General features: G+C 53.5%; 1 protein-coding gene across 4 annotated transcripts in view; it reads left to right on the top strand.

Annotated features, from left to right (window-relative positions):
- Positions 1-14,292: 14,292 nt before the first annotated feature.
- Positions 14,293-15,701, top strand: part of NFIX (nuclear factor I X) — a 94,709-nt gene continuing 93,300 nt past the window's right edge. For 2 of the 4 annotated variants that reach the window (XM_080937189.1, XM_080937187.1), the window contains exon 1: positions 14,293-14,582. In XM_080937189.1, coding sequence (XP_080793315.1) covers positions 14,556-14,582 — 27 coding nt within the window. In that variant the 5' untranslated portion in view covers positions 14,293-14,555. The remainder of the gene's footprint in view (positions 14,583-15,701) is intronic. The other 2 variants (XM_080937191.1, XM_080937192.1) reach the window with 2 other exon arrangements.

Genomic DNA, 15,701 nt, shown 5'->3' with positions numbered 1-15,701 from the left:
ATAGAATGTGGGGCTGGGGTGTTACTCAGCTGGAGAGGGCTTTCCTATCATGCGCGAAGCCCTGGGTTCTATTCTTATGTGATATGTGGAGGAAAAAAAAGGTGAAAATTAGCTATAGTGTATGATTAGCCTTGTGTAGGAGGAGGGAACATCCATGCCACAATCACTAACTCACGTCGTCCTCAGGAATCAATCCTCAGCCGTCCCGCAGGGTAGAATTTCATCACGGGTCATTTTACAGGTGAGGAAACCAAAGTTTGTTGAGGCACTGTCACTTTTGGGGAGGGGAGCTTGAGACACAGCCCTGACGCGCGCGCGCGCGCGCGCGCGCACACACACACACACACACACACACACACACACACACACACACACACACACACGCTCAGCACGGCCCCCTGCTGAGCTCCTCCTCCCCCAGCCCGGGGTTCCACTCTTAGCCACTAGGTGGCACCGCGTCTCAGTGTCCAAGACAGACATCCCCAACTGCTATGATGACAGCACCACCCAGCCCTGGACTCTCAGCAAGGATGACCCTGTTCTAGGGACACCAGACTAGCAACAGCAGCAACAACAACAAAAAAACTATGGCAGGCAAGCGGGAAGCAGCTGCTGGGAAAACCTGGCCCCAACCAGAGGCGACCCCGCGTGTGCGCAGCTGCCTCTCTCACTGACAGTAGCTGGGGTTTCCCTTATTGCCCCACCCGAGTCCCCGCAGCAGCCTCATACCCAGCCTGGCATTCCATGGGAACCATAAAGGTTGGCCAAGTCCAGCTGTGCGTGCTTCTTTCTGACTAGGGTTTCCTGGGTAGGGGGGCTCCCTTTTCAGCTGGGGGGCAGGGTGTGCTGCAGCCAGGCAGCCTAGCTCTGGGCGGCTGGAAACAGGGCTCTGGCAGATGGGCCCGTCTGGCAGAGACTCAGAGACATGTGGCAGCGTCGCCTCCAAATGCCCCCCCCCGTGCCGGGTGGAGGGAGCTGGTCAAGCGCCCCCCCCCCTCCCTGGCCCTCTTCCTGCCTCAGGAAGGAAGGCTCCAGGTGAGGGGGAACAGGAGGGCCCCCCACAAGGAAACAGATGGGACAACACGGCGTGGGAGCTTCGACCCCTGACCTTACAGGCCTGAACAGAGGGGTGGGAACCGGCCTGGCTGCCAGCTCCCAAGACTGTCCTAGAGGGAGGGTCATGGAGCCCTGGGGGGCCGGAGAAAGCGCCCTGCTGCATGTCCCTAGAGCTTGGTGGCAAACCTCATGCAGTGTCTGAGCTGGCAGCTCAACCCAGGCACCCCTTTTCTGGCGGGCACAAGATGCCTGCATCTATCCACCTCAGCTGTGCCCACCTCCTGCCAGCCTGGAGAGCCAGCTGGGAACCTTGGTGCCGGGGGGGGGGGCAGAGTCACTGTGCCCTCCCAGGCAGTGCCAGTCGGCCCCCGCTGCTGCCCCCCAGGCCCAGTAATGGGTGGGTAATGAGCGCTGGGGGAGCGGAAGGGGGAGGGGCGGGGAGGCAGGTGCCACAGGCTCTGGCACCGGGGGCTGCTAATCAGGTTTGCCAACGCCATCTGTCATCGTGCGAGCATCTGGGGCTCAAGGTGACCCTGTCACCCTCAGTTACAATTATGAGTTTGGCATCTGTATTAAAGCTCGCCAGCCGGCCAGGCAGGGGAGGGCTGGGGTGGATAAGGGGGTGCACAGTGAGCCCCATCCCTGGGGTCTGGTTCCCAGGGGTTGTGTAGCTGCCAAGGCATGAAGCTTCTCTGCACTGTGTGTGTGTGTTCTCACACAATATGAGTATACACCACACTCATCCCAGACTCCTTTGCTGTTCTTCCCTAGTGTGTCTGGGCACAGGATTGGGAATCTCAGGACTTGTTTCTGAGTAGTGGCTGTGTGTCTGAGGGTTTGGTGGGAAGAGGGAAGTAGCTATGACATTGGATGGGTACCCAGGTAAGTATGTTTCTTGGTATGCTAAGAACGGAATGGTGCTCGGTGAGCCCCCACCCCACCCTGGGTCTGATTCTCAGAGGCTTCTCTGTATTCTCTTCACTTGTCTTAGGATGACGGTGTATGATAAAGTGTGAGTTCTAGTAGTGTGTACGTAATTGTGAGTGTGCACCAGAGGGCATTTGTGCTGTAGCTCATACAGTATGTGTGGTGGTGGCGAGAATCTACAATCCGTGTGAAAGATTAGTTCAGTGTGTGTGTGTGTGTGTGTGTGTGTGTGTGTGTGTGTGTATAGAAGCAGCAGCTGGCAAAGGCTGTAGATACCCCAGATTCTCTCCTGCCCCTTCAGTCTGTTCCTGTTCTTACCAGCCTAGCTCTGATCCAGAGAGTTCTAACAAAAACTCAGGACTCCCGGATATTGCAGGCCTGTTTTGGATTTCTCTGTTTTTAGAGCTGTATTCTCAGCTCAAGATTCCAATTTTGAACAATGGGATCTAGACTGTTTGGATTCCGGGTTCTGGAGTGTGAATCTGGGTTTTAGATTCTGGGTCCTGCATTCTTGGATCTAATTTTTATTTCTCTGGATCTTCTGAGTCTAGAGTCTTCTTTCTGATGAGATCAAACCTGTACATACTAGATAAAAGCTGCCTTCCCAGCTCTGACCCCAGAATCTCAATGAGGATTCTAAGCAGATGCTGTACTGCTCAGCCTGACCCTCACTCCCAGAACCTGTATTGTGATTGAGTTTAAGGACATAGGTTATATAGACTGAGTTCTAGTTCTGCGTTCTTACTTCTGGGCTCTTTGTGCTCATCCTGGACCTGTCTCTCTGCCTGTTTCTATAATTAAACCTTCAACCACTACCCCTAAAGATAGGTGTAGAGACAACATTTAACCACCAGGGGCCGCGCTTGGACTAGATTTCAGCTGGACTGACCTAGCTGTGGGGCTGCTAAGTACTGACATGACCCAACTTTTAGAGTGGGACTTCTGTTCTATCCCAAATCTCACCCCAGGACTGATGCCCCTCACAACTCAAATCTGGATAGTGGGCCCACTGCCTCCGAAGTTGTTCAAATGAAACTCTTGGACAGACAAGGCGTAAAATGTTGAACATTTGAAAAGATGGCCTCGTGACAGTTGTCCTTGTAACCTCTAAAGGGTTTGTTGTTTTGAGACAGTCTCTATGCAGCCCTGGCTGTCTTTGAACACACTTTGAACCAGTCTTGCCTTGAACTCAGAGATTTACCCGCTCCTGCCTTCAGGGTGCTAGGCTTAACGGTGTACACCACCGATCCTTGGCTGCAAGGTGTGATTTCATCTGATCATTGGATGATTCCAACGAGGTCCAACGTGTTCTCTAGAACTGTGGGAGGCATTGCTCTGACATGGGGTAGGGGTCCTTGTGCTGTGTCATTTGTGCCTACAGTTGCCATGGTTATGCAGTGTGTGTCCCCGGGGGAAGGCATTCTGGAGTGTCAGGAGCAGTATATGGGAAGCTATGTCTCTGTATGAATGACACCTTCTTAGCAGGACAGGGGGCATTCTGGGAGTATCAAGTTGAGCCAGTGGATTGGGGACAGGGCAGTGGGGACTAGAGACTTGGAGCAGGAACAGTACTGAATCCATAAGCCTCTCAAGGGCCATTCCCTGTGTCTGGATACATCTAGCCTTACATCTGTCTCTCTCTCTGAACCTGGCTTCATCTAACCTGGGTTCCTAGGCCTCCCTTCTCCTATTGCTAGGCTACCAAGAAGCACAGTGAGCCCCCGAGTCTTGGTGCTTTCCTGTTCAAACCCGTTCTTTCATCTCCCTCCTGGTCTCTGCTGGCTTGGTCTTCCTCTACCCTTCCTCCTGGAAGTCCCTCCCATCTCACCACCCCTTCCTCTTGGATTATAAACATTGCTTTCTCCATCCATGTCTGTCTCTTCCATCTGCCCACTCCTCTAGTATACATATGTACTAGTGAGTGCGCATGCACATGTGCGTGCGTGCACGTGTGTGAGGAGGCCCAGAGGTTGACCCCAGTGGTTTTCCTCAATTGTTCTCGGTTTCTTCCCTTCTCAGGCTGGGTGTGGTGTACCCTTCCTTGACCTGAACCTCGTAGTGTTGACCTGGTTGGCCTGGAACTTACAAAGCTCTTCCTGCCCCTGTTGGGACTAAAGGTGTTGTTCACCACTACGTGCAGCTTGCCTTCCACTTTTTTTTTTTTTTTTTTTTTTTTTTTTTTTTTTTGAGACAGGGTCTATCGCTGGACCTGGAAGGCATTCCCCGGAAGTCACCTGTTTTTCCATCCCCCAGTATTAGGACTACAGGTCTGTGCTCCACGCCTGCCAGGTTTTTTACACGGGTATTGGGGAGCCAAACTCAGGTCATGTTAGCACTTGGCCAACTGAGCCGCCACCTCAGCTAGTCCTATCTTTTTTTAAGAGACAGGGTTCTGGTATGTAACTGACACTAACTAGCCTCAAACTCAGGAGCCTCAGCTGCCCCTGCAGGATTTACACGTGTCACTGAGTTGGTCTGTCCCCTTTCCCTTACAGCTCCGTCTTCTCTTGTCCCCCTCTCCCATTCCTAAATCTTGCTAATCTCTGTCCACCTCTCTCTATCTTTAACTCTGCATTTCTCCCTTTATCTCTGTTTTTCCATATTCGTTTCACTCCATCTCTGCTGTCTTTCCTTGTCTCCATCTAGGCCAGCCCGGGTGGGTCCGGGTGGGTCCAGAACAGTCCAGCCCGGGCGCCGCTGTGAACAATGCGGCATTCAGGAGGCCGGCCGGCACCATGGCAACGCGCCCGCCCCGCCTTCCCCGCGCGCGGGCCGCGCGTGCCAAGAGGGTGCCATGGTTACATCAGGCGCGTGCCCACCCCGCGCGCCGCCGCGGTCCCGCACGATCTTACAGGACTGGGCCAGAAGGGGGCGCCCGGTCTTAGCCTGTGCCTGGAGTCCGGAGGGGCTGCCATCTTCAGCAAGTCCCTTCAGCCCTCAGTGCCTTGGTTTTCCCATCTATAAAGTTCAGGGTGGGGGAGGGGGAAAGACGTGGGAGAGGAAGGGGGAGTTGGGGAGAAGGAGGCAGGGAGAGAGGGAACGAATGTAGGGCTTTGGGGGATAGTTCTATATTTGCGCTTCTGTGTTTGATCGTGGGACTGTATGTATACATGCAAATGTGTGTCCCAGTGCTTGGACACGTGTGTTTTACAAGAAGTTGTTGGGGAGGGTACATGGTGGAAGGAGAACCCATTCCTGTAGGTTGTCCTCTAATCTCCACAGGCTTGTCACCACAAGCAGATGACTAGACGCGGGTATGGAGACATAAATAAATGTAATAAAGCATAAAAAGAAGGCGAATGAGGGTGTCGGGCTTGCTTGGTGTGCTTGAGCCTTTGGGGTCTATCTCAGTACCACACGCAAAAAGCTGTTGGTTGTTATGTTCTGGTCACTATGTTTATGAGTTTGGAATTTGTGTGTGTGTGTGTGTGTGTGTGTGTTTGCACTTTTGCCTGTGATGGTGAGGTGTGGGAGATATAATGGTGTCTGTGGTCATGTGACTGGTACCCATGTGGTACGCCTATGTATGTGGTAGGTCTCTGTAGTTGGGGTGCTGTTGTAAGTTCACACTGCCGGTTGCTATGCTTGATGTCTGCTGATGAATAGCTGGGTGTTAAACCTGGTTTGACTTGGAGCCTGTGTATCTGGGGTCCATGTTCTCAAACTCATGTTATATATACTTACGTGGAAATGGGTGTGGTTTCCGAGGACTACAGAGTTCTGGTAGAACACCCCCCCTCACCTGAGGGCCTCCTGGCACAGAAGGGGGCGCCCAGCTGCCTGGGACCTTGGACTCCCTACAGGTTCAGGAGAGCCCCAGTTGATGAATATTCATGAGGTGGGGGGGCTGGCACCTACTGACAACAGCTGTGCTTCCATTAGTTGTCCCCGAATCTGCCTGCTTTCAGCAGGAAAAGGAATTTCAGCCTCAGCCTGTCCCTTTCTCCAAGGCTCAGGTCTGGGGAATCCTGAGGACAATCACGAGGCTGTGTCAGCATGTCAACAAACGTCCCAACAACTTGTTGGGATGGCTAAGGAGCTGTCTAAATGTTGTGACGGGCTCTGAGGAGGGTGATTGTTTTATGACAGGGTGTCCGTGTGGCTGTGGTGTGCCATTACCGAGTTTTATTGTAGCTCCGTCCGGACTGTGGTACGGTGGGACAATGTGAGAGAAAGGAGTACTTGCCACTAGAAAGAGGAATGAGCACTGTGGCCTGTGACTTACGGATCGCCAACTCCTCAACCCTGTATTGCCCTGCAAGACTGCATTGTGTCCTCCTGGACACCTTGATCTGAGGACAGATGTGAGCCCTGCTCTGGGAGTGCAAGGATTTGGACCTGCTCCTAACTGTGATGGAATGGGTGTAGTAACTGTGTAGCCACATGGCTAGGACAGTGACAGGAACATGCAGACTGAGTATGTCACAGTGACATCGATACAGTGCAGTACAGTGTAGGGTCAGGTTGTCAGGGCAGCCGAGAGGATGTGTGAGATTGTGGGGCTGCCGACACATGTCACTGGAGTTACTAGGTGTGGTGGCATTTCTGTATGTGATCGTGTGGCTGACATTATGACAGGCAGTGCAGTTGTGCTGGTGACACTGTGGTAGTGACTGTGTGTGGAGTTGAAGGTGTGACAGCGATTGTATAAAAACCAGAAGGCCACGACTGTCCAGCTCCTACCTCTAGGCTTCATAAGGAACTGAGGGTATTTTTCTGGGGCATACAAACCAGGGGTTCACGTTGACATTTCCTGAGCTAGGGATAGGATCGTTATTCCTTTGTCTCCTCCTTCCTGACTGTTTGGGGAGAAGCTTCTAGCAGCAGCAAAGATAAAGTAGAATTCTGGCTGTAGTTAGTTGGGCCCAGAGTCCTCAGATCCAACATGTGTGGCTCCGACATTGTGGCCTTAGACTCTGAGCCAACTGACTGCTGCCGCTGGCTGCCCCGGAGGTGGCACAGAGGCTCCTTTCAGGATCAGGGACCAGGTTACCAGGGTGGGCGGGTCTCTGACCAACTGCAAATGAAACATTTCCCTAACCCTACATGAGCACTGGCTCCAGGAGGCCCTGGCCAGGCCCAGCACAGACAAGCATGGGAGTGTCTCTTGCATCCTGGGCAGCTGTGGTGGTGGGGTGTGGGTTTACATCCGTGATCCATGTTTGTGTCTATGTATGTGATGAGTAATGCTCTGCAGGTTTTCCTTGTATGTGTGGGTGTGTACTCATATGGGTGTACTGTGTACCCCTCTTATAGAGGTTAACTTTGTTCCTTGGGTGCTGTCTGCTTGGCTTTTATTTTTTACATTTATTTATTGTGTGCGAGTGTATGTATGTAGCTGGGCACGTGTGCCTTAGCATGTGTACAGGAGTCAGAAAGACAACTTGGAGGAGGTGTTTTTCTCTTTCCATAATGTAGTTCCAAGGATTGAATTCAGGTTATTAAACACCTTTACACACTGAGCCATCTCACTGGCTCTGTCTTGTAAATAATTATATCTACACATAAGCATTCCTACTTATTTGTAACAAGAAGGATAAGTGTGTGGAGCAGACACATGCATGTCATAGCACACATGTGGAGGTGGTGGTAAGTACCTTTTATCCCACGAGGCATCTTGCTGGCCCTCTTCTTTTAAGGATTTATTTATTTTATGTGTATGAGTATTTTGCTTGGATGCGTGTGCATGGTGCCTTCAGAGGTCAGAAGAGGGCACCAGATCCCCTGGAACTGGAGTTAGGGACAGTTGTGAGCCACCATGAATGCTGGGAAACAAGCCCAGGTCCTCTGCAAGAGTAACAAGTGCTCTTAACATTGAGGCATCTCCCTGGTCCTCCCTTTGTTTCTGAGTCAGGGTCTCTCCCTGGCCTGGAGTTTGATGAGCACAGTAGGCTGGCTGGCCTGACCAGTGAGCTTCAGGAGTCTCAGCATCTCCCTGGTGTGGGGATTGCGAGTGTACGAGTGTACGCCACATCCTGCCGCCTCCTCCTCCTCTCGCCTCTTCTTTTCTTTTAATGTGCCTCTGGGGATTCAACCCGGTTCCTTACGATTTTAGGAAGAGAGCTTTGTCAAGTGTCTTCTCTGCAAATATCTCCCATCTCCATCGTTGAAAGATGTGGTGTCCTGTCCCTAGGTTATCTAGCCTGGCTTAGACCCCTTCCTTCTGCCTCAGTTCTGAGCACTGGGGCTACAGGCACGTGTCTTTATGCCTCGTTGCCATCATGGGGGTGCATGTTTAAATTTTTTAACTTCTTTTAAAAAACAGGGTCTTGGTGTGTTGCCCGGGCTAAACTTAAACTCAGGGTCCTGAGGCCAGTTGTGGCTGTGCATACATTTAATTCCAGAATTTGGGAGGCAGAGGCAGGAGGATCTTGGTGAGTTCAAGGCCAGCTTGCTCTACCCAGCAAGTTTCAGGATAATCAGAGCTACACAGTGAGGCCTTGTCTCAAACAAAACAATACAAAACAGAAAACTCATGAGCTTCCTGCTGAGATTATAGATGTGTGCCTGATTAGTTAATTAATTAATTTTTGTTTTTTTAAGACAGGGTTTCTTTGTTTGTAGTCCTGGCTGTCCTGGAAATGCTCTGTAGACCTTGCTGGCCTTAAACTCACAGAGGTCCACCGGCCTCTGCTTCCAGAGTGCTGGGCTCGAAAGCTTGCAGCACGACAACCTGGCTGTGCCTCATTTTTGTGTGGTTCTACTCTGTCCTGAGACTGTGTTTCACATAGTCAAGACTGGTTCCAAGCCTGTAATAGAGCCAAGAAAGATTGTGAACTTCTGATCCTCCTGCCTTAGACAAGGGCAACCACACTGAATTTACGAGGTATTGGGTTTAAACCTAGGGCTTTATGCATGCTAGATGAGCACCCTCCCTCCCTCCCTCCCTCCTTCCACTCCCTACTCTCTCTGTGTGTGTGTGTGTGTGTTATACACCTGTGTGTGCTGTACCCACAGATACCAGAAGAGGGCGTGGGATCCATTGGCACCTGTGTTAAAGACATCTGTAAACTGCCTAAACTGCCTGATGTTGGGGCTAGGAACTCAGGTCCTTTGGAAGAGCAAAAGCACTTTAACTGCTGAGTTAGCTCCAGCACCCATTTACCTGTTTTGTTTTAATTATACACACACACACACACACACACACACACACATACATGCTTACATGTATGGAAGGTATGGAAGTCACAGGGTATCTTGCCAGAGTCAGTTCTCTCTTCCTAACTTGTGGTCTCAGGGATCTAACTCAGGTCATCAGGTTGGGTGGCAAGCAATTTTACCCCATGGACCATCGTGCTGGCATACCTCTGTATTTCCATGGCCCTAAGTGAGTGTGGTGGTGAAATTCCAGACCTGTACTCACAGGTGAACAACATGGTCTGACCACCAGTCTTCAGCTTTGTCCCAGAAATGGAGAACCCACGACTCCTCACATTCAGGACCACCGCAGAGTTCACAGACCAAAGAAGTAACCACAAGGGCAGCCACCCAGGGACCTGGGGTGACCTTACCAGCCAGGCATAGGATTCTCTTTTGAAATCAGGGACCCCTATCTTTGCAGGAGGAACTAGAGCACCCCTTTATTTTTGGCTGGCAGCACTCACAGTTGAAATCCGTGCTTATCTTCTGTGCTGGGTGTGTGACCACTTTCTTAAGAGGCCACCCAGCTGCTAAGCAACTCTGGAGCCCAGTATTGCCCAGTTCTACCTTCCGTGGTGGCCCAGGATGTAACTGGCAAAGCCCAGATGTTTAAGCCCTCCTTCCCCAACCGCCTCTGGTATCCTGGCAGGCAACGCCATGAGCTTGCTTCTCACTCTCTAACACCTGCATGGGAAGAACACACCTGCTGCCAGCGGTAGCCAGGTGGGCAGCTGGCAAGGAGGAATGTGGGGGATTCCAGTTGTGACACCCCAGCTGTGCCCAACCCCCTGGTAGCACCCCCTCCTCCTCGATTTCTTCAGGGCCAGGTGTGCCCTCAGATCTGGGCTCCAGGAGACAGAAAGGCTGGGCTACTTCTCTGCTTCTGTGAGAAACACCCCTCCAGCTGCCAGCTGTGGAGATTCAGAATGTGGTGACTCTGTATCTGTGCATGTGTGGGGGTGCCCTTGGGATCAAAAAATGGGATCGGAGTGAGGGGTAAGCTGAGTGCAAATATTTGTGAATATAAGGGCAAGAGCTTGGCTTCTGTGGGTGTGGATGGACATAGTGAGTGTGTGAATCTAAGGAAAAGTGTGTGTATGTGCATACGGGGAGATGCTACAGTGTGAGTTTCAGTGTATGGGTTGAAATATGGATGCTGAGTGTGAGTGAATGAAGAGCTAGACTGTGTGTGCAAAGATGGAGGAAAAAGTGTGGGTATGCAATGGATGTCATGTGCCTAGGTGAAAAATAGATGTGTGTGTGTGTGCACATGTATAAGGTTTTGTGTGGGATGGGATGGGCTGTTTGTATGTGAGAAGGAGACTGGAGGAACAAATGGGTGTGACTGTAGAAAGTGTGTGAATATAGTAGTGGTGCATGAGTACAAGATGTGTGGGCGTTACATGCAATTGAAGACTAGGTGTGTATGTGCAAATGAGTAAATGAGAGATAAAGGGTGCTGTATATGTATGGAGGGGGTGTTTTGTGTGTGTGTGTGTGCAGGGTTGACATTGTATAGTGTATGTGCAGGGTAGATGGTGTGTTATGTGCATCTGAGAAGTTGATGTACGTGTCTGTGCGAAGGGTTCATTTATGTGTCTACAGGGTTGATATTGTGCAATATGTGTGTAAAAGGTTGATGTGTGTGTGTGTGTGCATAAAGACTTGATGTTGTTGTGTGTGTGTGTATGAAGGGTTGCTGTTGTGTAGTATGTATGTGTTGTTGTGTTAATGTGTGGTGCACATGTATAGAGGCGTGCACATGTAAACGGTGCTGTATATGTATGGAGGGGGTTGTTGGTTGTGTGTGTGTGTGTGAAGGGTTCATGCATATGTTTAATTGTGCAGCATGTGTGTGTAAAGGGTTGATATTGTCTGGAAGTGTGTGTATGTGTCTAAAGGGTAGATGTTTTGTTGTGTGTGTATGTGTGTAGGGTTGATGCTGTGCATGTGTATTTTTGATCAAGGTTAGTGAATGTATGTATATGTGTGCATGTAGGGTTTATGTTATTGTGTGTCTGTGTCAAGGGTTGATATTGTGGTATGTGTGTGCAGGTTCTTGTGTGCACAAATTCCCATGCGCACACACAGGATTGTTGTCTGCTGTGTGTGTGGAGTTAAACCCCCACGACAAGCCCTACATCTTCTGTCTCTTCTCCCAGCCATCTAGGTCCTGGATCTCCTCAGTCCTGGCTCCTCTTGGATACATCTATCTTCTGGGTTCCCCTTTCTGGGGCCATCCTGCTTCCCCAATCTCTTCAGTCCCCAAATACCTCCCAGACCCCAGTTCTCACTGTGCCCCTAACCCCATATAGCACACACTTACCGCCCCCTTCTTGCCTTGTAGCCCCTCCCCCTCCTCTGTGGCAGCACTGAAACTTTAACCGGGTGTTAAAAGTTTCTGTTTACGAGAAGCCCTTGAATTTTTAAGGACATATCAATTCCCTCCCTCTGCCAGGCCCTTGCATCCCTGCCTCACAGGCAGCCACTGTGGGTGCAGGGAGAGACCTGGGTCACCGCATGGGATCCCAGGGACCATGGTCCCAAGCAGAATGAAAGGCACACCACATCAGGCACAGAGACCCTGCTCCTGATACACGGACACACATACCTATCTAGTAACAGTTGAATTCAGGCAAGCATGTCTACTACTGACAGGCAGTCCTTTCTTAGTACACACACACACACACACACACACACACACACACACACACACACACTTTTGTGTTTTGAGATAGGGTCTCAAGCAGCCCACACTGGCCTCCAGCTTGTTGTGTAGACGAGAATGACCCTGAACTTCTGATCCTCCTGCCTTTATCTCCAGAGTGTTAAGATGGTAAGTGTGTGCCACCGTGACTGGTTTATGTAGTACCCAGGGCTTCATGGATGCTAGAAAGGCACTTTACCAACAGAACCACACCCCCACTCCTACACTGTTTTCACATACATAGACACAGAAGCACAGCATGTCACACACACACCAGCTATGCACACATACACACTGACACGGTCTGACACACACAGAAACATATCTGACACATTCTGACCATACACACATTGCTATGGGCTGTGTAGACAGGATGACCTTAAGCTTGGACACATGGATATATGTTACATGGGCTAACATACAGGCACATACCTGACAAAGACTCCCAATGCCAGGTGCACAAACACATATGCTCGCACCCAGTCAGGCATGTTAGCATTGTCTGACACACACAGCTATTCATCTACTGACATGGTCTTACATACACTTACTGGCCTGGGCTGACACACACATATCAGGGACATAGACGCCCATCCTTGACCTGCTCTGGTCCACACAGGTCTCTACTGGCTGGGCCCCATGGAAAGCCTTCTCACAGGCTTCTCTGTGACCTGTGGACACTTACCTGCTGGGACGCACACACACACACACACACTGGGACCCACAGGGAAAACATATTACAGATCTCCAGTGTGACCGAACTGATGTGCTGGGTCAGTGCTGACACACCCAGGTGTCCTGTCAGTCACACATTGACATCAGTGGCCAGTGTTTCCTGAGCTTCACATAGGGAGGTGGAAGGCACCTTTGCTGACTCATAGACACCTCCATGAGCACAGCCACACCCACGTCACTACTCAGAATATACTGAGTACAAAAAAAAAAAAAAAAAATGGCCTTGCTCAGACCCACACCAGACACCCCAGGCACATCCCCTGCCATCCGATCTCACAGGTTTTGGGACAAGGGGCATAGCATTCAGGGACATTTATGCATACACATCCTTGTGCCCGGTAGCCCCTACACACTCACCCACACACACCTGGGCACCTATACCATCCCCATCAGACAATGCATTACTGAGAATTGCCACCGCTTCTTGGCTCAGGAGGATGACAAGGTTCTGGCTGCACCGGCAGCAGGAAGGAGCTCTGCCTCGGTAGGAGCTGCCTGGGGACCCAACCTAGGGTCACCTAAGAGTTCTCTGTGCCGTGCCCCACATCAGTTTCTAGTACCCTCTTCTCCCCCCTTCTTCCTTCCCTCCCTCTCTGTGAAGGCGTTTACCTTTCTCTATTGCTTGCTGGTTTTTGTTTTGTTTTAAACAGGGTCTCAGTATACAGGCCAAGCCGGCCTCGAACTACGTAGCTCAGGCTGGTCTACAGCTCAGTCAGAATCTTCCTCTCAGCTTCTGAGTGCAGGGATTGCAGACATATGCCAACCCACCCCACTTCATTCCCATCTGCAGTGGAAATGGGGAATCCTGGGCCTGCAACAGGGGCTGGAGCTTCAGCACAATACAGATAATGTTCCTAAGTCCCAGGACACGTGTAAAGGTATGAGAGACATGTGAAGGGTGAGGGTGGCGTGTGTGCCTGTGCATGTGTGAGAGAGAGAGAGACAGAGAGAGACAGAGAGACAGAGAGACTTGGGAGAGTCTTCACAGAACCTGCCAGCTGTTTTGTTATCAGGATTGTAGATCAGTGTGCTCTAGGCCTAGGGTATATCTGGGCAACACAACGTGTGATGTGTGTGTGTGTCCGTGTCCCTGAACAGTAATACTTTGTGTCCTTTGTATGGGGGCTCCCATGTGTCAGTGTCACCCTGTGTCTGGGTTGCCACAGCTGTCTTCCAAGATATTTTGGCTTGACTGTGTGGTGGTGTGTCATTGTGTGTCCGGAGTGTGACAAGGTTGTGTGATCGTGTGTGTCACTATTCTGCAGGAACGTGTGTGGCACGTGTATGTATGTTACTGTGGCTCTCAGCGTCCGTCTGCATTGGGACAACATGTGACAGTAGGTGGTGTGTGGCTCTTGCTCGCGTCTGTGCCCGGTGTGCACCCGCCGTGACTCCATGAGGAATAGGCCCTGCGTTCCTTCGTGACATCTGTGCCCGTCCAAGCCCTGCTGCGTGTCAGCGTGTGTCGGCGCCCGAACGCCGGCCAGCACGTGTCGGGGCGGCCGCGTCGGTGTGCGTCCCCGCGTGTATGTGTGTGTGCGTGTGTGCATGTGTGTGCGCGCCGGCCGCGCTCACCCGCCCCGCCCGCCCCTCCCCGCGCCCCTCCTCCCGCCCGCGCCGCCCGCCCGCTCCCTCTCCCCGGAGTGCGCCGCTTCCAAACTTTGTCTAAACTTTCACTTTCACAGCGCGGCGGCGGCGGCGGCGGCGGCGGCGGTGGCGGGCGAGGGCGAGCGGCCGAGCGGCGGCGGCATGGAGTAGACGCGCGGCGGCGGCGGCGGCGGCGGACGCGAGAGGCAGCGGCGAGCGCGGCGGCGGCCCGGAGCCCGCGGGGCCGAGCCTGTGAGCGCGGAGCAGCGGCGGGCCGGGCGGGCGCCGCGCGGCGGAGGCCGGATCAGCGGAGCCGGAGCCCGAGCGCCAGCCAGCGCGACGCCGCCTGCCGGGCCTGCCCTCGCCGCGGCCGGCCTCCGCGCTCGCGCCCGGGCGCCCAGCGATGTACTCCCCGTACTGCCTCACCCAGGTACCGGCCGCCGCCCCCGCGCCCCGGGAGGGCCGGGCCGGGGTCCCGCAGGCGCGCGGGCAGCGGGCGGGGCTCGGGGGCGCTGCCCCGGGGCGCGCGGCGGGAGTGCGTGGAGAGGGGGCTTGGGGCGAGCGCGCGCGGCGGACAGCGGACCCCTGCTGCTGCGCGGCGACGCGGCGTGGTGGCAGGCGCGGGCGGGCAGGGTGACACGGCGGCAGGAGGCAGAGTGGCCCCGGGGCGCCGGGGAGCACGGGCGGGCGGCGTTCCCTGCGCGCGGCGCGGCGCTGCCGCCCCAGGGTGGCAGTGGCGGGCGTGTGGGCAGCCGCTCTGCGTGCGGCTGGGGTGCCCCGGGCGGCCCGAGCGGCCCGGGCGTCTCCCCAAAGTCTTTGTTCAGGCCTCGCATGGGAGCGGGGCTGAGAAAATGGCGGGGCTCCCAAATTTCGGAGGGGCAGGGGAGGGGAGGGAGGGACGGGCGTGCTGCCAGCCCGGGCCGCGCCTCTCTGCGGATCCTGGACGTTTGCAGACGCGGCTCCCCGGCCCCAAACTTTCCTCCGTGCAAACTTTCCGGTCTCAAAGACCAGGACCGCCGCGGCGTGGACCTGGAAGTGCCCCGGGGAATCCTGGTCCGCCACCCGCAGGCGGGAAGGGCGGGAGCAGCGGTGGCCACCGCAGGTCGACCCTGTTGGGATCAGCCGTCGGGTCAGCCTCGGGCACAGCAGCGCCGACCTTGGCGTGCTTCGGGTGCGCGAGCGCGAGAACGCGTCCCGCCTCCAGCGAAGTTCCCTGCGCAGTGTGTAGCGGAGGCTGAGGCCTGGAGCACGCCTGGTCTGCCACCCTACTCTTTCTAGCCGCTACTCCAAGCTCTGAGAGGGCAGCAGCCAGTCCAGCTCAGACCTAGAGGGGCCCTCATAGTTCTATCTGCAGGACCAGGCCAGGGCAGGTGACAGATTTCATCGGGCAGAGGGATTTTTGGAGGTTGTCTAGCTTTGCCTTTTTGCCAGGCCTGTCTGTGGGAGCTCTAGGCCAACCCTGAGTCCCTAATGGTCGGTCCCCTTTGCTAAGCCAGAGCTCTTTCAGATGAGTGCTGAAAGTCCCACCACCTTAGAGTGGGAGCACACA

The sequence above is a fragment of the Micromys minutus genome (genome assembly GCF_963924665.1).
Source record: "Micromys minutus genome assembly, chromosome: 24".
In the NCBI taxonomy this organism is placed as follows: Eukaryota; Metazoa; Chordata; class Mammalia; order Rodentia; family Muridae; genus Micromys; species Micromys minutus.
Note: the sequence above shows the minus strand (reverse complement) of the source record. Positions and strands in the feature narration are given on the sequence as shown.